Raw genomic sequence first — 27,525 nt, 5'->3', positions numbered from 1 at the left:
ATGACATCCATATGACTTAATAGCACATATAGACTTGGGTTGTCCTGAAGGGACAACTTGTTTAAGTATTAATGAACTGACTTAACTTTATCCGCAAAGGAGAGAAAAAAAACGGGACCGCACATCCACTTTGCTATACCTCATCTATTGCGCTCAGCAAAATTTAAAAAAAAATGTACGAACATGAGGTTTCTTAGTAATCATTTTGATCAAACTGCCACTTTACGGCGACCTCTTTTAAGTGGGTCCATAATCTATCAAGTGCAGTATCGCGTGGCAAGCAGTGCCGCCGCAACACAGTACCGGCAGAAGGAGGAGCCCAGGAGACCAAAACAGCACCCATATCAGTCTAAGCCATTTTGGCTCTGGGCCACGACTTGGCTTTATTGGTTTGTTTGGTTTGGGTGAATTATACTCCCCTGGTGTTATAGACAAATAATAAAGCCGCTCCCATTGCCCCAAAATATGACTGCAGAATATATTGTCTTTAGATGATGATCTCCCAGTGCAGGTTTTACACACACTGGTTCTGATACATGTGCTGGTTTTGCAGAAGAAGAAAGTTTCAAGGATCTACAATGAGTAATTTGTTGTCGATGAGGAACATGAGTAACTTTGCGTGAAAGTTCATGAGTACACTGCCTGGCAACAAATTGCAGTGCCCTCCGGGTGAAAGGAGATTACAAAAATAATTATTGTTAAAAATATGATTGCGCTGGAAAGAGAAGTTTAATAATTTACCCGGGGGCAGATGTCACAACAAGCTGCAACAAAGCAATATATCTGTGTTTATCTATATAAGCGGCTGTAATGGGTTGAGATTCCTGTCCGCTCTAGTCTAAACAGCACCTAGTCTGGAAAAAGCGGCACAGAGCGCGAGATAGAGAGCCAGGTGTGACTGAACAATGAACACCATCACTCTCACCGGACTGTCTCGTGTCAGAGGGCCTGAAATCTCATTAATGGGACAGTGTAGCACAAAGGATCTCGGGAATATCTGTACGTTCAGCTTATAAATTAAACCTTATACCTCCTTACCTGAACTCCTGTAAGCTGCTGCCTGCTATATCTGAATTTAACCATTTTTCGGCAATATCCATACATCCATCCATCAATGCGTAGCAACAAATTAAATTAGGGGCTGTTACAAAGATCAACTACTCAGTTTAGGAAACTGAAATGAACACCGATCAAATACAATCTGTCCATACTTATTATGGGTTGTTCACACAGTAAAGTTTTGGTCCCAAAAGAAAAGTAGTCGCTCCATTATACTTGTTTCATTTTCAATAGTTTAATGGATCTCTTTTCGTTTCAAAGAGAAAGTGAAATGATGTCGTACAAAAGTGGTATTTAGACGTAAGCCTGTCAAATGTGTGCCAAAAAGACACTCTGCCATACGTTTGCCCTGTACAAACGTAAGGGAACTCTATAGTGTTGCATTAAATATTTCTATACTTTTTTTGTTTTAAATAATCACACTGTATATGAAATACATATTGGCCCTAATGCCATTTGAACAGCACATAACATAAACTTCAGATCGGCATGATCACCGTATGTGTGAAAGTAACTCTAGTGTTAATAGTGTTAATCCCACACAGCACTCGCCTCACTTGTCCACCTCCGAAGATTGCTAGGACTTTTCCCTCACCAGGACTCTGACCCCCCCCCCCCTTTCCGTTTCGGTATCTTATTTATTGTGTTCAAGATCCTTACAAAATCAGAGAATGAAATGCTATGTCCATCTGTAATATATTTAAATGATCTATACGATCAGTGAGATTTATTTTTCGGGGAATTCTTTGCTTCTAAAGAGGCTGTTCTGAGTCGTCCTTGTGAAGTCCATTCCATGCAGTCATGTGATCGTATATCGTTGACCAGTCTCATTTTTGGGAAAATATTGAAGTGTGTGTGATGTGTCTTGTTACTGTGTAATGTGGTCCAGCCCCGATATCCCTATGACGTTCTTGCCTTGAGATGGAGTCCTGTTGTCTTCGGCTCAGAGTAGCTGCTGCAGCTACTTCACCTTGACACTAATTTGGTGGAACGTTCGTCCTCGGCCCAGTGCCAGGGGAAAATCATTATGGTCCTTTTTCTAACTAGGCTATTCTGTCACTTTGTGTAGAAGAAGAATAAAAATCCATAGTGGGAAAAAATAGTAAAGCTCACACCATTTTATCTAAACCGTTCTATCTTGTCAAGCAAAGTTATGTGTAATTCAAGGAGGTCGATTTTTATTTTTTTTTCCTTGTTTTTATTTATGGAAAGAAAGAAGATGAAAAATGTCTCGTTCATGAGGACGCAGTCTTCTTTATCAATTGTGTTGTTGAAATAGTTTTCTCCATCATAATGGTTTATCAAGCACTGGGCTCTCTATTACACTCACAACTAATGACCGTAATATATCAGAATATTAGAATACCTTGTCCCCACTGCTGCGGTTAGAGCAAAGCTGAAGTTATCGACTAGAGTAAGGCCTTATGACACGCACAAATTTTGGATCTGTATCACATGGATCCAAAATATAATTAATTTCAATGGGACCTTGCACACCGCCATTGAGCCAGGTGCTCTTTTTTGTGAGTTGAACTACCGTAGTGTACCTAAAAACAGCAAAAGGAAAACATGAAATCACTTTCTCAGCACAGGGGCTGGTATTGATGGGTTTGTCTAATGAATGGTTGCCGTAAGAGTTTTCACATTATTTTGCATAAAACCGACTAAGGTTAGTCTTGTTGGCCTTGTTGGTCTTGCAGGATTGGTCTTGTCTGTTCATTATTCCTAAAAGGGTTGTTTAACAAAAACTGAACCACTTAGAGTTAGTCATTTTGCCCTCCGGCTGATAGAGGTGGTCCTGAGTATAAGACGCCCTCTATGAAGTTCATATGGCCTAATAGTGCACATGGAAAGGGTTTGATATAAAAATTATCTGTCAGCAGTTTTGAGGCCAATCTAGGGGAGGGTGAGGGAATGGTAAACATGCCTTTTGTCTCCGTCATGCAACTGACGTTTGATTCCCCAGGCGCGGCAGTCACAAGTGCCAATCTCTGCTCTGAATGATGGCTCTAGTGGCCAAACAGGAGACTGATAGAGACATAACTCAGAGCAGAGAGACTGGGCTGGCAGTGGTCAGTTAAGGAGCACTTGCACATCAAATGCCCTCCTAAAGGCCCTTTTACACTGGGCGATTATCATGCAGACAACGATGTCTCGTTGATCGGCGCTCGCTGCATCGGCCTACTGTCGGCCAGTATAAAAGGCCCTTTAGTGGCACTTGCAATCACGGTGTCGGGTGAATTAATCATTGTTTTCTCGGTAATGCAGTTTTCAAAGGTATATTCACAATGTCCTCCGCATCCCCTATATCGCTTTGTCAGCAGTTTTGTGGCCTCAAAACTGTTGACCGATTCCCTTTAATAAGAGAACCAAACATTGAGATAAATTGTGATAAGTTGCATCAGGTAACTTGTAAGTGTTCGATCAGTTCAGGCTGTAGGACGTACTCTTTTGTGGTATAAAGAAGTCTAATGTAAGCATTTCCCTGCTATCAGAAGAGCGAATGGCTGTACATAGGATTCACATAAGCATCTGTCATTAGATCAGCTCTTGTGGGCTCAGCAGGTGCGTGCCCGGCTGGATTGCTTTCAACTCGATGGGGCTTAACGCCCATATATCCTTGTGAAGCTAAGGAGTGTTGAATGCTGATAAATACATTTTGATGGCAAGGGAACAAACTGCTATATTTTTTAAGCCTTTAGTTATATAGAAGACACCTAAACTGTTCTTACAGCTGCTCAGTACCTCCAGTAGTCATAACATTACGAGGTATTGAAATCCTGTTAGGCTAAATGAATGGGTGGATAAAACGATAAACTCCTGAAATACTGCATTGAAGTGTATTAGAAGGATCAGCAACTTACCGACAAGATTACAACAAAACAATATAGTGAAGAAAGTGTGACGGAAACGGCTCAAACGTTCCAAAGCTCCTAAACAAACATCAAATCAAATGAAGTTTCCAGCTAAATAAGAGATTTCGTAAATGTGACCTCCATTGGCCATTGTGACCTCCTTCATTGGCCATTGTGACCTCCATCATTGGCCGACAACCAACATTTATAGGACCATACCACATAGGAAATTTTCCCTCCTCCTGTGTGCTTTTATATGATGACAAAAAAATCTATACGGTGGAACAGATCTGCATTGTAAATGTGGCTTTATGTGGTTTAGGCAGGAGCCAAAATAGAAACTAATATGCACCCCTGTATCCAATATCAGAAAATCAGTGCAACGTATTTGTGCATGGAATCACTCCATATCCAAGAAAAAAAAACCTCCAAGATATAGCTGGAGCACTGATAGATGCTTTATAAATGACAGTAGATGCAATGATAATTCTGCCAATATTTGATGCATCTGTGGGGACTGCATTCATTTCCCAACTATGTTAGTCGGTTTCATCTGGGAATGTTTCTACTTGATTTCACTTGTATGGCACTGCAATTGTAATATTCTATGATTCTGGAACATAGCAGAATATCTTTATATGAAGAAAGATTTTAAACGATTAATGAATGATTATTCAGGCCACACCCCTTTTGCATGTCACACCCCCTATTTGCATGCTACACCATTGAGTTAATATTTAGTAAATGGTAGAGCAGGGACCTTACAGACAGAGGACAGATACAATTGAAACCGGGTAAAAATAATCGAAGACCCCGATCTGCGTAAGATGACTGTTAATTGCGCTGAATTTAGTGGTTTTTTTTCGATTAATTGCCTGGCCTACACACACCTCTTTCAGCACTTCGGTAGGCAATAGTAAAGTGTAATTTATTCAGTCAACATTAAGAAAAATGCACAGTTTCAGTCCTGCAATAGGACCTTTGTGAATCATGCTTGAGAAAGGTCCTATTGCAGGACTGAAACGTTGCATTTTTCTTGATGTTGACTGAATAAATTACACTTTTTTTTATTGCCTATCGGAGTGCTGCAAGATCCCTTTTTGAAAATTGTATTTAGTCCAAGGGATCGGGACTACTTGCTGGGTACTCAGATATATATTTTTCCTGCTACTTTTTTGTCTATAAATATATATAAAGGGCTGGGCAATTATGACTTTATTCATGATTAGTTTAACATGTCGATTAATGAACGATTAGTTAGACCACACCCCTTTTTGCATGCCACACACCCTATTTGCATACTACGCCATTAAATTTATATTTATTCCCTGAGCCTGCTGTATACTACTGTATATAATATACCCTCTGACACTGCCCCACACAGTATATTGCCCCATACTGCTCCCCACATAGTATAATGCCCCTATAGTTTCCCTCCACACAGTATAATGACCCTATAGTTACCCTCCACACAGTATAATGCCCCCCCCATATCTGACTTCCGGACAGTATAATACCCCCCATAACTGCCCTCCACACAGTATAATTCCCCCATAACTTCCTCTACATAGTACAATGCCCCCATAACTTCCTTCCACGCAGTATAATGCCCCCACAGCTGCCCCCATTAGTGCCTGATAAAAATAATAATATACATAATCACCTAACCCCGTTCCAATGACTAGTGGAGGAGATCCCTCTGCTCCTCCTGTCTGTGCAGCACGGCGCAGACAGGCGCGATGATGTCACTGCCTCACGTCCGGCGATATATAGTGACTTATTTTCCGATTAATTGCCCATCCCTAATATATTTATATTTAAACAGACCTTTTTGTCTTATTTTAGCCAGCCCCATAATGCTATTTTTATGTGTCTGTCTTTTGAAATGTTGCACAAGGTGTTGAAAGGCCACTTTTAGATGTGCAAAAGTAACAATGGCCATATTTAATTTTAGTATTTAGTGAATTTAACTAATTAAATTTGGTATTTAATTAAATTAAGAATTACGTTTTTAGTATTTTACTTTTCTTAAACTTTATGGGATCCAGCCACAAAATCTGGCTGTGCATAGCCGGCATATCATGATATGCTCAGGAAAACAAAAATGTCTATAGCGGAGTGGTGAAGGACACAAATATTGCCAGATTGGACTAAATTCAGAGTCTAGATAAGCCACTGTTTTGTATTTTGTATGGCCTGTAAGCAGATTTATAGCTTGAGATCTTTTTAAGTGCAGATAAGCAGATTTTTTGTGTTTTATTATAGAGATGATTTCATAAATTTGCCGTCTTCTCCCTCCTTCTGTTAACAGATGGAATTAATTAAAGAAAAATAGAAAGGAATTATGGAGAAAACACAAGTACAAAGAACTTAATGACCCCACAAGAGTTTTACTATAGAAATGTAGGCTTATTTGTTAACAGGCCGGTTTGATTCCATGTTGTATGTATGTGTGTGTATATATATATATATATATATATATATATATATATATGTGTGTATGTGCATGAATATCTACAGATGTGAATGATTGTTATTGGAGATCAGCCCAGTGGATTTTCAACTTGTGGAGAAGTCCCTCAGAATACTGCCTTACTATAATGATAAAGTAGTGATAAAGTTGTCACCACATATTGGTTTTGAGAAGAGATGTGTGTTTGCCTACTAAAAAGTTCTACTTTTGACTTATCAGTTCTCAGAATATTATACCAAAAGTCTTGGGGGCCATCCAGAAGCTTTTTGGTAAATTCGAGACGAGCCTTTAGGGTTTTTTTTTTGGTCAGCAGTGTTCTGCGCCTTGCAACTCTACCATGGATGCCATTTTGCCCAGTGTCTTATTGTGGAATAGGCCTTCAGTTTTGTAGAAATGTTTTCTGGGTTCTTTTGTGGCCTCCTGAATGAGTCTCCGATCTTGGTGAAATTTTGGCATGCTGGACACTCCAGTCTCACCACTGTTTTTAACTTTTCTCCATTTGTGGATGATTGTTCTCACTGCGGTTCGCTGGAGTCCCGGAGCCTTAGCAGTGGCCTTGGAACCCTTCTCAGACTGGTAGATTTCAGTGACTTTGTTTGGCATCTATATTTGAATCTCTTTAGGATGTGACGTGCTTCTTTTTGAGACCTTCTAGCCTGCTTCAGGTTCCGCCAGACGGGTTCTTTTTAAGTGATGTTGAGATTCAATAGGTCTGGCAGTAATTATTCCTGGGTGTGGCTGATGAAAAAAAAAGAAACAAACAGATTTACTGTATGTAAACCGATAAAAACTTATAGCATTACGTTTGCATACGTCGGCCATTGAGATCAATGCTAAAAAAAATGTTACGTCGCGTATACCATTTTTTGAAGTACAGAATATTGTAGCAGACTTCGCTTTTCAGTACTTTCAAAAAACAGTATCCCAATGTAAACCATGACAAACATGGACCAAATGGATGCTAGTTTGGTCTATGTTTGACCCATGATAGTCTATGTATACGCCGAGCTATACGTTTCAATAATTTTTTTAGTGTTGAAAAACGTATATTCTCGGCGGATAGCACAAACGCGATGTGAATGGGGCCTTAACTGGTTGCTTTAGTAGCGAAGGGGGTAATTACTTTTCCACACAGGGCCAGGTAGGGCTGACATGTTTTTTTTCCTTCAATACATGAAATTCTCATTTAAAAACATCATTTTGTGTTGACTTATCTTTGTCTAATAATTACAGTAGTTTACTGATCTGAAACATGTGAAGCAAGTGTGACAAATATGCAAAAAATAGAAGAAATTGGGCAAATACTTTTTTCCCAGCACTATAAATATATCTTCTAAAAAAAAATCTGCCTAGCAGCTAAAGTTATTTAAATCGGGGAGTCAGGCAATGTTCCCAATCACATTATTCTAGTCAATTTTGCAGCATTGTTGCAGAAAATTCTGTGACTGTCCCAATTATGTGAATAATAATTAAAAACAAAATAACTGCAACAAATCTGCCGCGTGTGAACATGTACAACTAGAGTTTTTGTAAATCTAGGTTTAATTGGAGGGCATCTATATAATTTTATGGAAACATTTTTAATAATTTTACTTCAAGTTGCTTATACTGTATATTCCACAGTGCTGGACAGAGTTTGTCACCACTCACACTCTCACTAATTTCCATATCTCATACGCACACTAGGATCCATTTTATAGGAAGCCATTTAACCATTCAGTAGGTTTTCGAAGTGAGTGAGGAAACCGAAGAACATATACAAACTCTATATGGATATTGCACTTGGTTGTAGAAGAACCCGAGAAACCAGTGCTGCAACGCAACAGTTCTAACCACCGAGTCATTGTGCGTAATAGTCAAACTGAGTAAAAAAAAAAAAAGTCCAGTCACTGACGTATAAGTCAATTTCATTAATAGTAACAGGCGTTAAAAATGACAATATAATTTTGATTGTATGTGTTTAGCGCTGTGGCTAGAAAACCAATGTTTAAATAAACCCAACCGTGTCTCAAAGGCATGCTGCCCCTACTTAGGGCCTTAAATAGATTTTCAAATGCATTGCTGCCATCTGTTTAGCCGTCCCTGTGTGTTCAAATCAGGGAAACAAATTATCTCTGTATGAGAGGAAAATGTACTTAAATGTCCATTGGATAACAACCGCTTATTCACTGCGTCCCCCAGGCGAAACACAAGTAGTGCAGGAAGCAGCAGCAAAGAACAAGTGGTCGGTCCAATTCTGCTATGTGATAATCCGTATATATTTATTAAATACCTGATACCTATAATGTATATATTTACTAAATGCCTGATACTACTAATTTATATATATTTACTAATTGCCTGATACCTATAATGTATATATTTACTAAATGCCTGATACTACTAATGTATATATTTACTAATTGCCTGATACCTATAATGTATATATTTACTAAATGCCTGATGCTACTAATGTATATATTTACTAAATGCCGGATACCTATAATGTAGATATATTTACTGAATTCCAGATACTACTAATGTATATATTTACTAAATGCCTGATACTTATAATGGTCAATTTAAACCAGCAATTCTTATTTTAATTGATGCTCGTCTCTGGCCACTTCACGCCAACATGATCATCTCACCGAACTATAATGTGGAATGGCATATTGTAGTGTCAATTTGTATAAAATAGCTGATTTCGCTGTATAGGACTTATACAACCAGACGTAGACTTTGCAAATGCAGTCCCAGTGTCTGGACTTTTTATGTGATGATGCATCTAGTGGTTCCACAATACAAATGATTTTAGCGTTTAACCTATGTCTCAGTACATTAGATATATACTTCATAAATAATGTGACTTTTATGTTATGTATAATGGCCACTGATTTATTATCTGTCAACAAATATGTAAGTTGGGGAAAAAAACGATGTAAGCTTCGTTTTCCACATACATTTACCGAGATATGGTAATTAATTTGCTGCAATTCCTTGCCAGCTTCCAAGAGCTACTTGGCACATTTGTCAGCTGATTTTCCACTAATATTCAGTTTTCCCCAGTTGTAAACCCACCTTGCCTAAAATGCTCCACCACAGGATCTCTTCCATTTTCAACTCTTAAATAACTGCCCTCAAGCCAGGACAGTGGGATAGTGTTTTGTGTTGTAATTACCTTGGGACCCGATACAATTGAGAGGTTGCTGAGAAAATGATAGACCTTGTAATGAAGTCAGGATAAAATTATCTGCCAGTCAATGGTAGGAGATATGGTGACATCAAGTGAAGGGAAGACACAGATAGATGAAGAAATTAGCCTGGAGTTTAATTCATTGTTTCCAAAAGAGCAGTTAATGGATTATGACAAATGTCCTGCCGCTTTCTCTTAGTGCCGTGTTAAAACTGGAAATGAAAAGTCAATTTTCCTTAAATGGATTTTAAACGAGGCAGCAAGCCTCCCTGCACTCATCCTTTTGCTATTTTGCTGTTTATTATCATGTTATTTTTTTCAGCAGAACATTGTACACAAGTACTACTGTTATTTTCCATTTTATGTTATTTGGCTTACTTTTATTCAGTTATTGTCTGTTTTGTTGTTGCCTCAATTTTTGTTCTTTAAAAAAATTACCAAAATCTACTTTATTTATGAGCACCTTTCTTATAATAATAATAATAATAATAATAATAATAATAATAATAATAATGTAAAACAAAGTTATTTATGCAAACATTAAAATACTTTATATTTCTGAGATGTCATAGCCAGAGCAGTTCGTGTGACTCCTGAGTGTGGGACTCGATAACAAGAGCACTAAAAATATTCCCAACTTTTCTTATTCCACAGGAGAACTGAGCCTGTCAGACATATAAAGAGATTTGGTCACAGGGCTTGGGTTTGAAATAGCTAAAAGCTATTTCTCTAAATAGGTTAAATATTCTTTGCTGATTTATTTCTTAATATATTTTTATAGTGGTCAAAGCTCTGTTTTATGTTTTTGTTTTTTAATTCAGAGCTGCAAATTACCTGGATAGACAGTGAAATAATACAATTCCACCACTGCATACAGTTTATACATTGAATTCAATAATAAAACAGTATGCAGAAAACTCCTACGCCTCCCCCTAGAGGTGGCTGTGGGCAAAAAAAATCTTTTCTCATGGCATTTGGTTTTCGAATTATGTTAGTTAACCCTATGACATTTACAAAACTAGTGTGGACTATTTTACTCTTTACCCAGTTAAAATAATTATTTTGTGTTTCTTTTAGTTTAACTTTTGAAAATAAAAGGAACACTAACTGTTGTGTCTTTAAAACAGTATTTAAAGAGGTTGTATGTTATTAATCTGCTTTTTTGTGTCAGAAACCGTGCCACTTTTTTTTCGTGAGCTATATCTGATATTGCAGTCCAGATGAATTCAAGTGAATGGGGCTTAACCGCGATGCCAGACACTGCCCATGGACATGAGCGGGGCGGTTTCTGAAAAAAAGCTAGCTTTTTTCCCTATCCTAATACAACCACTTTTAGTTTGCTAGGAGTGAGTGGACTGTCAACTAATACTAAACCAGACATAAGATACTTGATCCAGTCACTTATAGCATCTTAGTGCCTGCAGACAAAAGTGATGTATTGGATAGAGCAATGGGGATGGCTTATTTTTTGTCTGAATGAGCACGCTTTACACATGAAATTTTTGAAGTATAGGTTTGAGTTTTTCACTCCATTTTGGAGACTGCTGTGGAAAAAATCATCTCTCCTTTGAATAAGTTAAAATAAAAATCCTATTATTTTTAATATATTTTCAGGGATAGAGTATAGTGATGTACTCCCGGACTCTTTCCCATCAGCACCTGCAGAGTCTTTGCCACATTTTCTCTTGGAACCAGAAGATGCCTACATTGTAAAGAACAAGCCAGTTGAGCTTGTCTGCAAAGCTAACCCAGCCATACAGATCTACTTCAAGTGCAATGGAGAGTGGGTCAACCAGAATGACCATATAACTAAAGAAAGGGTCGATGAGTTAACAGGTACTATTAAACTACTGTATATTTTAAAATGCAATTGTGATATGTAAACTAAGTTTAATGTAAAACTGAAGCAACGCAAGATAAAGAATAAGAAAATATTACCCCTGCCCTTTTACTAAACCCTGTCATGGTGAACTTTTACCGGTTTATTAAAAACAGCTGCTAGCCACCATTTTTCTGGCAGAAGTCACACTGGTTCCCATGGCTGTAAGCAGTGTGGCATAATCCTTACTTGGCGTCTGTGAAATATTGGACACTATGGTATATTTTCTTCTTTTATGTCATATTTAGGGTGTTTTTCCAGCACATCTTACAGATGCTCAGCTGTATTGAGATCTGGAGAATTTGGAGGCCAAGTCAACACCTTGAAATCTTTGTCTTGTTCTTAAACAATTCATGAACAATTTTTGCAGTGTGGTATTTCAGGTTATCCTGCTGAAAGCTGTGTTTGCCATTAGGGAATGCCATTGACATGACTGAGTGTACTTGTCAGCGACAATGTTTAGGTAGGTGGTATGTGTCAATCTAACATCAACATGAATGCCAGGGCCCAAAATTGACCAGCAGGACAATGCCCAGACCACCACTGCTTCCGCCGGCTTGCCTTCTTTTCATAGTGCATCCTGGTGCCATCTCTTCCGCAGGTAAGTGGCGCACAGAAACCCGGCTGTCTACATGATGTAAAAGAAAATATGATTTATCAGAAAAGGCCACCTTCTTCCATTGCTACATTGTCCAGTTCTGATCCTCACATTCCCATTGTAGGAGCTTTCGGCAGTGGACAGGGGTTAGCATGGGCACACTGACTGGTCTGCGGCCAAGCAGCTCCAAAATAATTGAATAACATTGATTTATATGGTTACAATGGCACATGTCAAGGGGTGGGATATATTTGGCAGCAAGTGAACAGTCCGTTCTTGAAGTTGATGTTTTGGAAGCAGGAAAAATGGGCAAGTGTAAGGATCTGAACGACTTTGACAAGGGTCAAATTGTGAAGGCTAAATGACTGTGTGAGAACAACTTCTAAACGTCAGGTCTTGTGGGGTGTTTGTGGTATGCAGTGGTTAGTACCTACTGAAAGTGGTATAAGGAAGGACAACCGGTGACAGGGTCATGGGCACCCAAGGCTTATTGATGTACGTGGCATTGAAGGCTAGCCCGTCTGGTCCTATCCCGCAGGAAAACTATTGTAGCATAAGTTGCTGAAAAAAGTTACTGCTGGATATGATAGAAAGGTGTAAGAATACACCATGCATCTCAGTTTACTGTTTTTGGGGCTGTGTAGCTGCAGACATGTCAGAGTGGTCATGTTGACCCCTGTTCAACACCAACAGCGTCTACAATGGGCAAGTGAACATCAGAAATGGACCATGGAATAAGGTTCACAGGTCTGAACAATCACGTTTTCTTTTACTGTATGTGAATAACTTAGTGCATGTGCGTCACTTACCTGGGGAAGAGAATGCACCTTGGTGCCAATTAGGAAGAAGGTAAGTCGGCGGAGGCAGTGTGATGCCCTGGGCAATGTTCTGCTGGGAAACCTTAAGTCCTGGAATTCATGTGGATGTTACTTTGACATGTACCACCTATATCAACATTGTTGCAGACGAAGTATATCCTTTTATCGCAACCGTGTTCTCTAATGGCAGTGGCCTCTCTCCGCAAGATATTGCGCCCTCCACACTGTGAAAATTGTTCAGGAATGATTTGAGGAACGTAACAAAGAGTTCCAGGTGTTGACTGCCTCCAAATTCCCCAAATCTCAATCCAATTGACCATTTATATGGAATATTCTGGAAAAACAAGTCCAATCTATGGAGTCTCCCCACCTCACAACGTACAGGGCTTAAAGGATCTGCTGTTGCGCCTTGTGCCAGATACCACAGGAACCTTCACAAGTCTTGTGGAGTCTATGACTTGACGGGCCAGAGCTGTTTAGTAGCACGAGAGGGATCGAAACAATATTAGGCAGGTGGTTTTAATGTTATGGCTGACCAGTTATATAAAACGTCAATTTTTCTAATTACTAGGACTTGTGGTACGGGAGGTCCAGATCGAGGTTTCCAGGCAGCAGGTTGAAGAACTGTTTGGTTTGGAGGATTACTGGTGCCAGTGTGTTGCATGGAGTTCAGCCGGCACCACCAAAAGCCGTAGAGCCTACGTTAGAATAGCTTGTAAGTTTCATCCATATATTGATGATGATGATGATAATGATTATTATTTGTCGATCATTTATACTGTTATAATGCAGATGGTTTTCATCTATACTGACAACATCACCATCTTGTGGTACTCTGTAAAAATTGCATTTTTACAGTTGATTACAGATTGGTACCGAGCCTGTGACTTGTAAATGCTACTGATAAAAAATAGAAACCATGCCCTCTCAAAGGAGAATTAATATTCTTCTACACATCATGTTTTTATTACTTTTATCATTATTAAAATTAGAATATATATATTTTTTTGTTATGAGCATGAAATTACATTTTTATTTTTATTTTCGTGTTTGCAGATTTGAGGAAAAATTTCGACCAAGAACCGCTAGGTAAAGAAGTACCTTTGGAACAAGAGGTGTTACTTCAGTGCCGGCCACCAGAGGGTATTCCGCCTTCTGAGGCAAGTCATGTAGCACACATTAGTAGATCTAGGTTTGCAGTACGTGCTGCAGTTTTGTCTGCATGTAAATGACCTGTAGTGTCTGTTGACTATAAACAATGTCCTAATGCTGGAAATTATTCTGACATGCTGAAATTTTGTGTCATCAAACAGACTCTGTTGTGGGGGCCGCAAAGTGTATAGATATTGTCTCCCATATCTAGAATTATCATCACAATGTAATCCCATGTCAACTCTTCTAGCTCCTTTCTAGACCTTGTCAATGCTGTTGACCTGGAGCTGCTCTGCTGTAGGAGACCATTATATTTGTATTGGATTGCCCGGAAAATCATCCTCTTGTGTCATAGGTACATCATGACACAGACAAACACCAGATCAAATAATTTCTGGCCTAGGAATAAACAGTAGGACAGACCTGACTGCAGAATAAATCTGCTGAAAATCTAAGGCTGCTATTATTTCTAAATCTAATGGCAGATAAATTGCCTACAGTTAAAATTGATGATCATTGATGATCTCCTAAAGGAAAAATATGTTCAGCTGTCGAACCGAAAGCAGCCGTCCCAGATACAGTTGCGACAGCTTTAGTATCCAGCAGGGGCTATCTCCTACAAAGCTTTGGCAGGTATATTTCAGTGAAGAGGAGGAGGGAGATAAATTAGCCCCGTCCTCGCGGATACATTAGTGGTGTGATGGATACAGCCACGTTAAGGGAGCCAGGTTTTATTTTTTAGCAGATTTGTTTATATGGACTCCCGGATTTGTTAATGTGACAACTAACAACACACTTAATCTCCACACCTGTTCAATTCTCAATATTTGACAACCGTTGGCTGTGACACCGGATCTTATTAGTTTAGTAGAGAAGATAGTAATGGATGTCCCTTCAAATCCTAGAATTTAACGAAATGTCTAAAGTGTGTTGTCATGAAAGACTTGGACATTTACTGAATAACTAGTACACGTTTTTTTAGTGCACCTTGTATTGTAACCGGCTGCACTGTCTTACAGGTCATACATTTTCCTGTCTTTGGCCCAATGCAATGTACTAATTACCTGACATATTGAAAAGATTACACCCCTGAGGCCCATAGTGGTGTGAAGATGAGATGAAGTCAAGCTGGTTGTTTGATGTCGGCATGTCTTCTTCCCATGTATTCTTCATGACAACCCCTGTTCATATGCCCCATTAGGGAATATGGACATCACTGGATCCCCCTCTAAGCCAGAAAGAAAACCTGCTATTAAAGAGTGTCGCTCGAATGGATGGGCAAGGTCCGCCAGAGCATTATATGGACCGCCGTTCATGTAATGCAGCGGCCAAAATATCTAACCAGTAAGGCTTCCCCCGACCATATAAGCTGGTCGCGGGGGCTTAGCAAAGCCGGCTTTGCTCATGAAACAACCCCTTTAAAGTTAGGGCTCTTGAGGTACAATATATCTATGAGCATATTTCAATCTCCTGTTGTCTCATATACTGTATTTATATGAATGTGTAATATGATATAAAAAAAAACCTTATGCAATTTTTAATTTATTTTGAGACAAAGGTTGATTAACCAATCCTTGCAGTAAACTCCCCATATACATTAGATAACTGCTGGATTACTTCTCTTTTGACATGCATTTAATTTCCAATCCCCCCCTCCCCACTAATATGTCTATTTGAATGAGTTTATTAATCTCTATGGAGGCAGGAGGGGGTGAGGCCTGTCAGGCACCTTGAAGATGACTTAAGCTGGCCATACATTTCAGACAGCCGTTTTCTGAATAACTTGTCTGCCATAGTCGATATATGAAGGTGGTTGTTCTGGAAGTTAAAATGACAAATCGTCGATCGAAATCTGCCTTGACCGGTAGACTGGTCTGGACATCTATTGATAGGATGCAGATCCGGCCCGACAACAACAAGTCTATCAGCATTTTTGGCCATCCAAAATCTCTGGTGTACGGCCAGCTTTCCTCAGACAAGAAAGTCTAACATATTTGTTGTATCCTCCCCCTTGCCAGTGTATACCTGTCATATCTACGTCTGTGACCGCATTATATTAAGTATTTTTGCACACAACATCCGCATGTTTAACTTCCCTAACAAGACGTGCTTCTGAAGCGGATTAAGGGTGGATTGCTGTGACTTGTTACCTTTTCAGGCCTTTGCAATAATCTTCCAGCTATTCTGGTTCAAAGAAGTTTAATTGTTGTTGATACTGAGGTCAGTAATCTATTCATTTTATTAATTATATGTTCTTTTTATGTCTCTCTCTCTCTTATCTCCCGACCCCTTCCCTTCTCACTTAACAGGTGGAGTGGTTAAGAAATGAAGACATTATTGACCCAACGCATGACACTAATTTCCTCATAACAATTGACCACAACCTCATAATTAAGCAAGCCCGGCTTTCAGATACTGCCAACTACACCTGCGTTGCTAAGAATATTGTTGCCAAGCGCAGGAGTACCACGGCCACGGTCATAGTTTATGGTATGTATTGGGAAGATTCTCAAAGCTTTATTTAGCACTTTAAGAAAACTATTGGGTTTAACAGTATGGCACCACGATGTCATTAGTTATTTTATTGATTTCATGCACAATAAGTATGATATTAGTAATGAATGTTTTATTATATTATTTTATATATTATTATTTTATGCTTCTTTATTAATCATTGTTTTAAAATTTTCTCATTAACTTACATTCTTTCAAATTTGCAACCTCTATACGCCACTCACGAACCACAGCGGGGCAGGATGGGGGGAGTACAGATGGGACTTTGGGACCAATGAGATCAAATTTCAGTAAAGACTATATTGGGAAGGTATAATACTGAATTTCTATTGTAGAAAATATTACGCACACCAATAGGGGTAAACTTGCAGATAAAATTTTTTATCTGCATGTTTACCCCTGTTGGTGTGCGTAAAACTTTCTACAATTGATAGTGGGTTGGGCCCCTATTCATGCACCCCTCTACTTAATCTCACACTGAATTTCTAGATATGTTTTGCATACACATAGCCCCAATTGTTATAGCATCTTCTAATTTTGCAATATTAGGAAAGACTTTCCTTCTGATGATAGTAAACTTGATGTATGTAGAAAACGGATGGAACATTAGATTTATAGTATTGGGCCATTCACGGGCAAATCTCTCTTGGGCCTCGTTCACATGGAACCTATGAACGGAAAGATAAACGGAAATCATAGCTTCCATTTGCATTCCACCGCACTGGCTACTGTGTATGGTGGTCCACAATTGGACAGATTTCTCACCAACTAAGGCCTCGTTCAGATCTGTGTCGGGTTCTGTTAGACCTTTCAGTCGGAGGAACCCATGAGCGGAAAGACAAATGGAAATCATAGCTTTTGTTTGCATTATTATTGATTTCAATGGTAATGCTCCAGTTGCAAATGGTTTCCGTTTCTCTCCGTTCCGTAAAGTTTGTTTTTCTAGCGGAAACAATAGCGTAGTCGACTACGCTATTTTTGCTAAAAAAAAAAAAGGAAACCTTACGGAATGGAAACAAGCAGAAACCAATTGCAACAGAAGCATTACCATTGAAATCAATAATAATGCAAACAAAAGCTATGATTTCCATTTGTCTTTCCGCTCATGGGTTCCTCCGACTGAAAGGTCTAACAGAACCCGACACAGATCTGAACGAGGCCTTAGTTGGTGAGAAATCTGTCCAATTGTGGACCACCATACACAGTAGCCAGTGCGGTGGAAGTCTGGAAGATCAGGTAACATAGATGATGAGTTCATTCTAATACCAGACAATAAAACCAGAAGTATGACATTGTTATTAAATGGATACTAACTTTTTAAAGAACTTATACTGTTCTAATAGTATACCTGATATTGATCTGTTAAAATGTAGTTGTTTTATCCTTGCAAATTCTTTGTGAAGTTACTGTTACTATGTGTTTCTCTTCCTGCAATCTGCTGTCCACCCCCTGCTGTCAAGCAAAGTCTATCCCTAGTTACAGAGCAGAGGAGACGGACTGCAGGAAGTGCAAGTGTGTCTCTTCACTGCCTGACAATAGAAGTCTATGGAGAGGGGATGGGGAGCAGAAGGAAGTAGCAGAGGGAGACAGACGCACTGCCCATACAAGTGGAGGGGGAGCAGGAGTAGAGTAGGAAGACACAGACATGCTGCTGCAGCTTCCTGGTAACTTATATCTCACCTCTGCAGATATAAATTAGGTATGCTTATTCTGAAAAGTCATCTGAAAAGTTAGGTATGCTTTAGGTTGTGTAATGGTGAACAGATTAACAGTAGGCATGTTGGACACTCACAGGAACATGCTTAAAGTATGTTGACAAGAAGACATTTTTAGCAGATTAATTTTACTTGTGTGCAGTATAACCAAGCTTTATGTCTCAATAAGTATCTGTAAATGTCTAGCATAAAAATACACCTTGTCTGTAATCTTAAAAACTGCAGTCCGTTTCATTTTATATAACAATTACCCAAAACAACCTGCCATGGTGGGACTATTTCCACAGCTGATGACTTTCTGCAGTGTTTGAGCTGAATTTACTAGAAGGGAAAAAATTGTTGGCTTATTACTAGACAATATATAAACTTCAGGTTTTTTTTTAATTTATTTTTTAACTGATAAAGACCCTGTACATATGTTTGTTATAAATACATGAAACCCTCCCTATGACCATTCATAGAAGCATTTCTCACTAAAACTGCTAGTTTTAGAATAGGGCTGTATCATGCCTTTCGTAGTGCGACTTTGTCTGTAGAAACTCATCCATGACCATACGTTCCATTGGAATGTATCTACCAATGCATTTGACATCTTTTGTCTGCCTCTGCACTGATGACAGACATTTGATACTGTCACATGAAAGCACGTTTTCTTTAAAGGGGCTGTCTTATGAAGATTTTTGGATAGAAGCTGTTGCAGTGATCATCTCATTGCATGGGGGAATCTGTTCATTCCAAAATGTAGTATTGCACGATGGTCGTTAAAATGAATAGCCGTCCATGTAATGCGTGAATTAGCTGGGTCTACCAGAGCGGGTGTCGTTGTTACAGAGTGTCTCTCCATTCAGGCTCACAGAGGTGGGTCATGAGCGGGGGATTCCCCTCTGACATCCATATGCCTCTATAATGCATATGGATAGGTTTTCTTATTATTATTATTATTATTTTTTTTTTTTTAATCCGCAAACTAAAGACAAGGATTGAAGATTAACATAAATTCAAACTAACATAAAACATGGCTTAGGTTTCCTTTATGAGAGATCTCCTTAAGTTAGGGGAATAATTACACACAACGTGAATTGCACAGACGTCTCGTATGACCGGAGTCATATGACACTTACATCAGTTATCACATGGCAAAAATCATATACTGGAAAACTTATATTTCCTAGTGGTTAAATGTGCAAACCACAACACTAATGCTTAAATTTTTCAGAAGAATACATGAGAGAATGCAGAAATGAATAGCGTTCATTGGGGACAATATACATACTTTTAACCTAATGAAACTATAATAATTTAACTGATGGTTCAGTTTTCTACACAAAAAAGGCTTGCAATTCAAGTAGCAGATGTCTGTGGAAACCGAACTAAAGACCGCTTTGCAGCTCTGAGTAGTAAATTAATTACATCTGCTTATAATTAAATAACCATAGCACCTGTTATTGGGCTTTGTGTGCCAACTTTACCCAGCCGACAGTGGGTGGTATAGATCTTTCCAGACTGGACCTTGGCTTACCAGATGGTTACAAATATTTTCAAGTCATTAGTTAAGTTAACTATTATTTTTCTCTGCTAATTTTCCCTCTGCGTGTTATCAGCATTGATATGTTTCATAAGCCATCAGTCTACCCTGTGGTCGTCTATTTCTTGCAAAATAAATTTACAAATGGCTGCTTATTAACGTCATCTGATTTGTCTTGTGTTAGTGAATGGAGGATGGTCATCCTGGTCAGATTGGTCTCCATGCAACAACCCCTGTGGCCGGGGTATACAAAAGAGGACAAGAATGTGTACAAATCCAACCCCTCTAAATGGTGGTACTTTTTGTGATGGCCTGCCCATCCAGAAACTGGCGTGTTCCACTATGTGCCCAGGTAGTTGTGCAGTCCTTTTTGTAACTTTTTGGCATAATAGTAACATATCAATGCATAGCCAAAAGTAGAAAATGTGTAGCTTACATAGTAATCTGATCACATGGGTAGACTTAATTCTTCTATTTTTATATCTTTCTATAACATGGTTTGCAGTTGACGGAGGATGGACTGAATGGAGCAAGTGGTCAGCCTGCAGCACTGAATGCACTCATTGGCGAAGCAGAGAATGTAATGCACCTACGCCCAAGAATGGGGGTAAAGATTGCAGTGGGATGCTGCTAGACTCCAAAAACTGCACAGACGGCCTGTGTATGCAGAGTAAGTGTTCCACGGATAATGATCTTGATGGATATTACGTGTGATAACTCTACTTTCAGTAGAAGCCCCAATATTTTGTTAGTTGTCAAGTTTCAATCCTATAAAAAGTCAGTGCAGTCCCATTCTCTGTACATGAGGATATTATAGGCAGACTGTTAATAATGCTTTTATACTGTTACTTAATGTCCATTTAGGTAATATCTCATCTTTAACCCCATCTCGTGTGCTAGTATAAGAAGAATTGGGATATTGTCTTGGTTTTTGCATCATTCCAGTTTCCACCAGTGTTTACAGTTTTCGTTTTTACTTTCCATCATGGTTTACTTTAGTCTAATTGTCTCTTTTCTCATTGTCTTCCATTGTGATCTCTCCATCTTTTACCATGAACACTAATTTCATTTTGGTTTTTGTTTCTAACAGACAGGAGAGTTTTAGGTGAGCCAAAAAACCATTGTAAGTTTCATTTTATCACTTTTAATTTTTATTCATCCTATTCGTTTTGGTGTGCTTATTTTGCATGACTGATAATTTTTGGCTTCATTGAAACCGCAACATTGGGGTCATGGGTTTTATGCTTTGGATTAATCTTTGGGACTCCATAGCTGGCGCATCATGAAGCAGTCACATACTCGGCTTCCAGCAGTCTTCTGTAAAACCAACCATAACACTACCATGATTAGCTGTAGCAAATTCATTTCCCGGACTTGTGAACTAGGGACCAAAAGCCATCTCGCTATTTACCTATGGGTTAGTGAGTGCAGTGGGAAGTCTTACTCAGTGATTGACAGCTCAGCGCACTCCGCCCATTAGACTCTTAAGCCCAGAGTTAGCAGTGATTTTGATCAATACGTTACAAGTTATACTGAATCTTTGCCAACAAAACTATGTATCAATCTGTTCAGCTTCAAATTCAGAACTGCCTAATAAATAATTAGAATGGTAAACCTCCCCTTAAAGATGTTGTACTTTAAAGGGACAAATGTAATTTAACTCGCGATACCCTTTGGCTCTTTAATCATGTTTGCATGTTGCGTCTGGCAACATCAGCAAATAATTTTCTTTTGGGTATGAAACCAGTTACTGCATTGTCAGGAAGATGTAAAATACCCTTCATCTTTCTCGCCGTAGACCGTTTATTACAAACATTATATGAAATTGCTGTATAAACAGGGTCTGTGGAGGAACAATTAATTAAAGTGTTTCATAAAATATTTAAATAACTTAAATAAATTATTTAAAACAATTATGCCGCGCTCTAGGAAAGGATGGTTTGAAAATATAGTATAATAAATGTTTGCAAAAAAGCCTAAATTTACCTGTATAACCAATTGTCATCGCTGCCATTTTGATGTACAAAGTGATTGAAATGTTCAACTATGCTTCTTACCAAAAGAAAATGAAGGCATGTTTCAGATTATATACTGATAAAGTCTACTCAAGCAAAGATTGCCCTTGAAACATATTCTATAAGGAAGGCGGCCATATGCATAAAAGCCAATGGCCTCTTGTGGAGCTTTGATGTTGACCATAGAGAATGCAGTAAGCCGAGAATATTGTCGAGGACACATGATGAAACTAGGAAACCGTCTAGCTTGTGTTTTTTGTTTATAATGGAACAAAAAAGTATTAAAATGTGTAATACACAGATAAATAAAGACACATATATGTAATAAGTATTAAGATTTTTCTTTTCTCATATGTTGAGTTGACTGGTAACAAACATCCAAACGTGATAACTGATTGATATACTTCAAAAACTACTTGGGGTTTGGTGGTTACTGTATTGTTGATTATAGGATTTGTTTCTTTTCTTCAAATTAAACAAATTTTTAAGCTCCACCTAGCAATGTCCATTAACTGTCCAAGTTTGAATAATAATAAGCTTATTGTTTGTGAAAGTATAGGGTTAACCTACAGAAGTAGACTGGAAGAAGAAATGTTATAAGACATTGGTGGGGTCTCCACGCTGTGACGTCAACCTTTGCATGCTTTTTATTTATTTAATTATTGTTTCATCATAGGACCTTGGTGGCATATATATATATATATATATATATATACATACATATATATCACCAGTGTCTATCGGCGGAGGACTGACTGAATTGATCGCATGTGATTGCTAGAATGAAGTGTCAGTCACCAATGTATATGATGAGACAACCCCCTTTAACTCAAAAATCTTTATCCAATATCTAGACAAAAATGCTGATGTTTTAAGGTCCTAAAGTCAGTATTTGTCTGAAGGAAAAAGTTTCAATGTTCAAAATCACTTTTGTAGACTACCCAGTTATAGTAAGTGAGATTCATTTGTCTTATGTATAAAAACATTTCTGTAAACTTTTTTTTTTTTTTTCAATCTGGGACATTATATCAACAAATTTACAATTTCAGGCATTTCTAAATCCAATAAGTTGTGGTCAAGGGTTTGATTACAGATGTTTTGTTGTCTTCCATAGTGGTGGACTCAACAGGAGATGTTGCTCTCTATGCTGGTTTGGTCGTTGCCATTTTCATCTTCATTGTTATCCTCATGGCTGTCGGCATAGTTGTGTATAGGCGCAACTGCCGAGATTTTGACACAGACATCACAGATTCCTCGGCTGCCCTTACAGGAGGCTTTCATCCTGTGAACTTCAAGACTTCTAGGCACGGTATGGCTAATATGCTTGACCCCATTACCTATCCACTACTGTGAATGCTCATTAACGGTCATATTCTGAGGTCCTGGCAGATGGTCTTAATAACAAAACAGATGAAGCTTATCACTGCAATATTCCTTTCAGGGAAGTGTAATTACCGACTGTATGTTTGTGTAATTACAATCTAAACCTCTCCGAGACATGCTATTTTATATATATTTTACATATATTATACATTTTATTTATTTATATATATATATATATATATATATATATATATATATATGCGCGCGCGCGTGCACACAGTCAATGTAAAATTATATATATATTTTTTATAATATTTTTTATTACACAGCTTAAGTGTAATACAGAATAATGGATAGCCAATCTAGTAGTAAGCATGAGATGTATTTGCCCCCTAAATAAATCGAAGCGTTGATAATATTAGTTCATTCTAAACAAGAGTTTACATACATAAATAACACATCAAGAAACCAGACCCCACAAGTCAGCAATCATTGGAATAAGGCTACATTCAGACGAGTGTGTCTGATTTGCGCGCGTAAAAAAAACGCAGCATTTTTTCTACATTTCATGTCTGTGTGCCATCAGTGTGCATTGCGTATGGCATCAGTGTGCTTGGCGTGTGGCATGTGTTTTTCACGTCGGTACAAGCACTTATTTTTTTTTATTTCTTTGAATTTCTTTGTAACTGATGCGTGAAACACAGAACGCACACGGATGTCGTGCTGTCCGTGGTTTTCACGCACACATGGACTTCAACGGGCGACTAGGTGCACAAAAACGCACCAATATAGGACATGCAGTGAGTTTCACGCAACGGACGGACACATTCTGCATGAAAAACAACGCATGTCTGAATGGCCCCAATGAAATTAATCTGTCCGTGTGCTGCGAGTTATTTCATTGCACAGCACACAGACGAGTATTACGCTTGTCTGAATGAGCCCTTATGGAATTACTCATATTGTTGTTTTCAGTGGTTTTCTTCAGGTACCTTATAGTATTATACATCTCTCGGCGCCATGTCTAGACTTGGTGGATACCACATGCTTGTATTTTTCCATTAGGTCAGGGGTCAGAGTTAAAACAAAAGATTTGTGATGTGCTCCTTTCGTTAACGAGATCCCAAAAAAAATGAAAGGCCAATATACTAATTTATACTAAAGGCTAATGTACACAATTATGTACAACTTGAGAGCCATAAATTGGATAATGAAGGCAAAATAAGCCCTATTTTATTCTGCACATTCAAAGTCTCATTTTATCTAGTATTTTTAAATTGAAAGGTTGAGAAAATTTTCAATGGTTTACAGCAAGTTTTTATGTTAAATATATTTCTTAAGAATTTTATGTGATTATATATATATATTATTTTTTTTTTTATTTTTACTATATTTAAAAAAAAAAATTGCAGTTTTCACTCTGGCCACTTAGCCTCACAATAGACTGACACTTCCTGTTCTGTAGAGGTCACTTCTCAGTAGTCATCTCCTTATCACAGGCAGGATTACAATGACAGGTAACACTTAGATCTACCATTGATAACAGGTGATGGTCACAGATCCCCTCCTATCCCTTCCTGCACAATGACGTCTGCACAGGACACAGAACATGCCTAGAAAACTCTCCCATAGAAGTCAATGGGTCCTCTCCAGTTCAGGTTCCTATGGTTCATGTGGCTGCTGTAAAGCATATCTCTAAATTCTTAAGAGCAGCTCAGGCAAGATGGCTGCCCCCATAATCGGGTACAGAGAATAGAATGAAAAAAATCTACAATCAAAAAAATAAAAACAGATTAGAAAAAAAATAATGTTTCACTATCTGGTTTTAATTAATAAATAAAAATATAGGTTATACATTCTCTTTATGCCTAATCTAAATACTGCAAACCTAAAGATTGGAGATACTTTTATTATTTTATATTATTTAGACAACAGAAAATACAAGTGTAATATTAACACTGAAAATTTACCTTTTTAACATTTTCCATTGCAGACAACTCCCATTTATTACATCCATCCATGCAGCCGGATTTAACTGCCACCGCCGGTCTATATCGAGGTCATATGTATGCCTTACAAGACTCTGCTGACAAAATTCCCATGACCAACTCTCCATTGTTAGATCCACTTCCAAACCTAAAGATTAAAGTCTTCAACTCTTCGCCGGTGGGGTCATCTCCTGGGATACACGATGACTTGCTTGGTCCTAAACCAATAGGGATGTTCCCATCAGATACCAACATCATTAATGCAAGGAATAAAACTATAAGTAGCCAGCATCTCCTGACATTGCCACGTGACTCTAGTAACAGCGTGATTGCCACATTTGGGAGCCTTGGCGGTAGACTGACTTTTCCTAACACAGGTAAATTAGTAATTTTAGCTAGATTAAAACCATAATTGCTTTTTACGGGATTAGATAATTATAGCTTTCTTCCATAAACAGCGCCACACCTGTCCATGGATTGTGTTTGGTATTGCAGATCACCTCCATTAAAGTACATGGGGCTGAGAACCAATACCACAGATCCTGTGGCACTGTACTTGGAAGAAAACAGCCCACTTTATCTAATCCTGTAAAGTTCCCTTATAAATGTATTTTAATGTTTGTTAAAGTCAAGCTATTTACTCTTGGCTAAGACCGAGCAGGTCGCAGGAGTTGTGAATAATTGTAGCCTATGGCATTATTTCATATGCCTATCATGCAGAGCACCTGTTTAAAATTCGTATTCTAACAGGCACCTGTCAAGTTAAGTTCAGCCTTATCCGGAAAGTTTTTTTTCTTCTTTATTTTTTGTTTACGTATGTGCCATTAATGTCATTAGAAGCTGTGGAAATGTCAGCGCATTGGCATTTGTAGAAATTGTACCAAACCATAATTGCCACTGGAAAGAACTCCTGTTGAATAAAATGTGCAATTACGGCTCCTAATAGTGACATGTTCATAACCCATAATGTTACAAAATGATGATGTGTATTTTTAGTCTGTCTATTTTTCAAAGAGCAATGGATAAATATAATACTAGTCCTGCTGTACTTTTGGCTTAGTTTTTCTAGATTTACATAAGTAGCAGATAAGTCTAGTACTTGATTGGCACATGGTGAGTTTAGCATTAATATGCACTGTCCCGATGTATTTTAGGGGGGGGGGGGAATTTTTACTCCCACTTGTTCCTCATTGATATTTTTGTGTAAATACAACATGTCTTGTTTAACAGGAGTGAGTTTGCTGATACCACATGGAGCTATTCCACAGGGAAAATACTATGAAATGTATTTAATGATTAATAAGAGAGAAAACACAGTGTAAGTAATTTTGTTTTCTTTTTTAACCTTCTGAATCCACTTCTCCCCATAGAAATAATTGGGAATATTATCCTACATTTGCCTGACACAAATATCCATTGGTTTCTACATGGGGCAACTGTTGGTGCGCACAGAAGTTTTAGATAACGGCGTTCTCAACTCTAGAGTTGTCACCTAGCCCTGCGAATGGAACTAGTCTAGTTATTTTATGTCACATTGTTAATGAACTAGATAGGTGTGTGGGACAAATCAATAAACCCATTGACTACAGACATCTCTTACCAACTAGAAAGATTTGATCCATTGGTTTGTGTAAGGCACGGCGATGGTGCAACCATTCCAAAATGCTGTGCAGACTGTTAAAATAGTCATTTATAAGGTGGAATTTATTTTATGTATATTTCAGTGTAAATAAATGCAGTTAGATGGATTGAAGGCTTAAAGGGGTTGTCTCATCTGGACAACCCCTTTCTATATGTTCTTTTGGGGTATGTGGATGTCCTAGAGGAGTCCACCGCTCAGGATCCGTCTATGAACCATAGTGGAAAGCTACTATTAGCGACAATTCTTTCCAGCATAATAGTATTCTGTAGTACTTCATTTGAAAGAAAAATTAAAGTCTGATCACTGTGGTTACTCTCCTTTATTTGTAGTCTACCTTCGGAAGGGACACAAACTATTTTAAGTCCTATAGTGACTTGCGGGCCCACTGGACTTCTTTTGTGTAGACCTGTCATTCTGACCATCCCTCATTGTGCAGATACAGCCACATCAGACTGGATTTTACAACTGAAGACTCAGTCTCACCAAGGAAACTGGGAGGTAGGAATCAGTAGATAATGTCACAAGAAAGGTTTCCTTGTGCTGAACTTCCTACAACTGGTTTGTTAAAGGCTATGTACACCTTTTGAAAATATATTTTTTTAAATAAAAATATCTATCAGTGTGTTTGGTACAACTGTTTAATTACTTTTTATTAAAAAATATTTTTACTTTTTAAGATACAGTTGCTTTGTATCCTGTGCACAGAGCAGCTGTATCTAGCGCTGAAACCTGAATCTCTCAGGTCAGTGTCAGCAGGTCCTGCGCGTCTCTGACATGCAGGATAGAGCTATTAT

General features: G+C 38.3%; 1 protein-coding gene across 2 annotated transcripts in view; it reads left to right on the top strand.

Moving 5' to 3' along the window:
- Positions 1 to 27,525, top strand: part of UNC5B (unc-5 netrin receptor B) — a 147,552-nt gene that overhangs the window by 106,906 nt on the left and 13,121 nt on the right. Inside the window, exons 2-12 of one of the 2 annotated variants that reach the window (XM_075841686.1) lie at positions 11,177 to 11,398; positions 13,429 to 13,572; positions 13,914 to 14,017; positions 16,319 to 16,499; positions 19,948 to 20,115; positions 20,269 to 20,433; positions 20,854 to 20,886; positions 22,893 to 23,087; positions 25,095 to 25,466; positions 26,320 to 26,407; positions 27,061 to 27,229. In XM_075841686.1, the coding sequence (XP_075697801.1) occupies positions 11,177 to 11,398; positions 13,429 to 13,572; positions 13,914 to 14,017; positions 16,319 to 16,499; positions 19,948 to 20,115; positions 20,269 to 20,433; positions 20,854 to 20,886; positions 22,893 to 23,087; positions 25,095 to 25,466; positions 26,320 to 26,407; positions 27,061 to 27,229 (1,841 nt within the window). The remainder of the gene's footprint in view (positions 1 to 11,176; positions 11,399 to 13,428; positions 13,573 to 13,913; positions 14,018 to 16,318; positions 16,500 to 19,947; positions 20,116 to 20,268; positions 20,434 to 20,853; positions 20,887 to 22,892; positions 23,088 to 25,094; positions 25,467 to 26,319; positions 26,408 to 27,060; positions 27,230 to 27,525) is intronic. The other variant, XM_075841687.1, reaches the window with a different exon arrangement.

This window comes from Rhinoderma darwinii, chromosome 11 (assembly GCF_050947455.1).
Source record: "Rhinoderma darwinii isolate aRhiDar2 chromosome 11, aRhiDar2.hap1, whole genome shotgun sequence".
Classification (NCBI taxonomy): domain Eukaryota; kingdom Metazoa; phylum Chordata; class Amphibia; order Anura; family Rhinodermatidae; genus Rhinoderma; species Rhinoderma darwinii.
The sequence above is the reverse complement of the archived record's forward strand: the minus strand, read 5'-3'. Positions and strand labels throughout refer to the sequence as shown.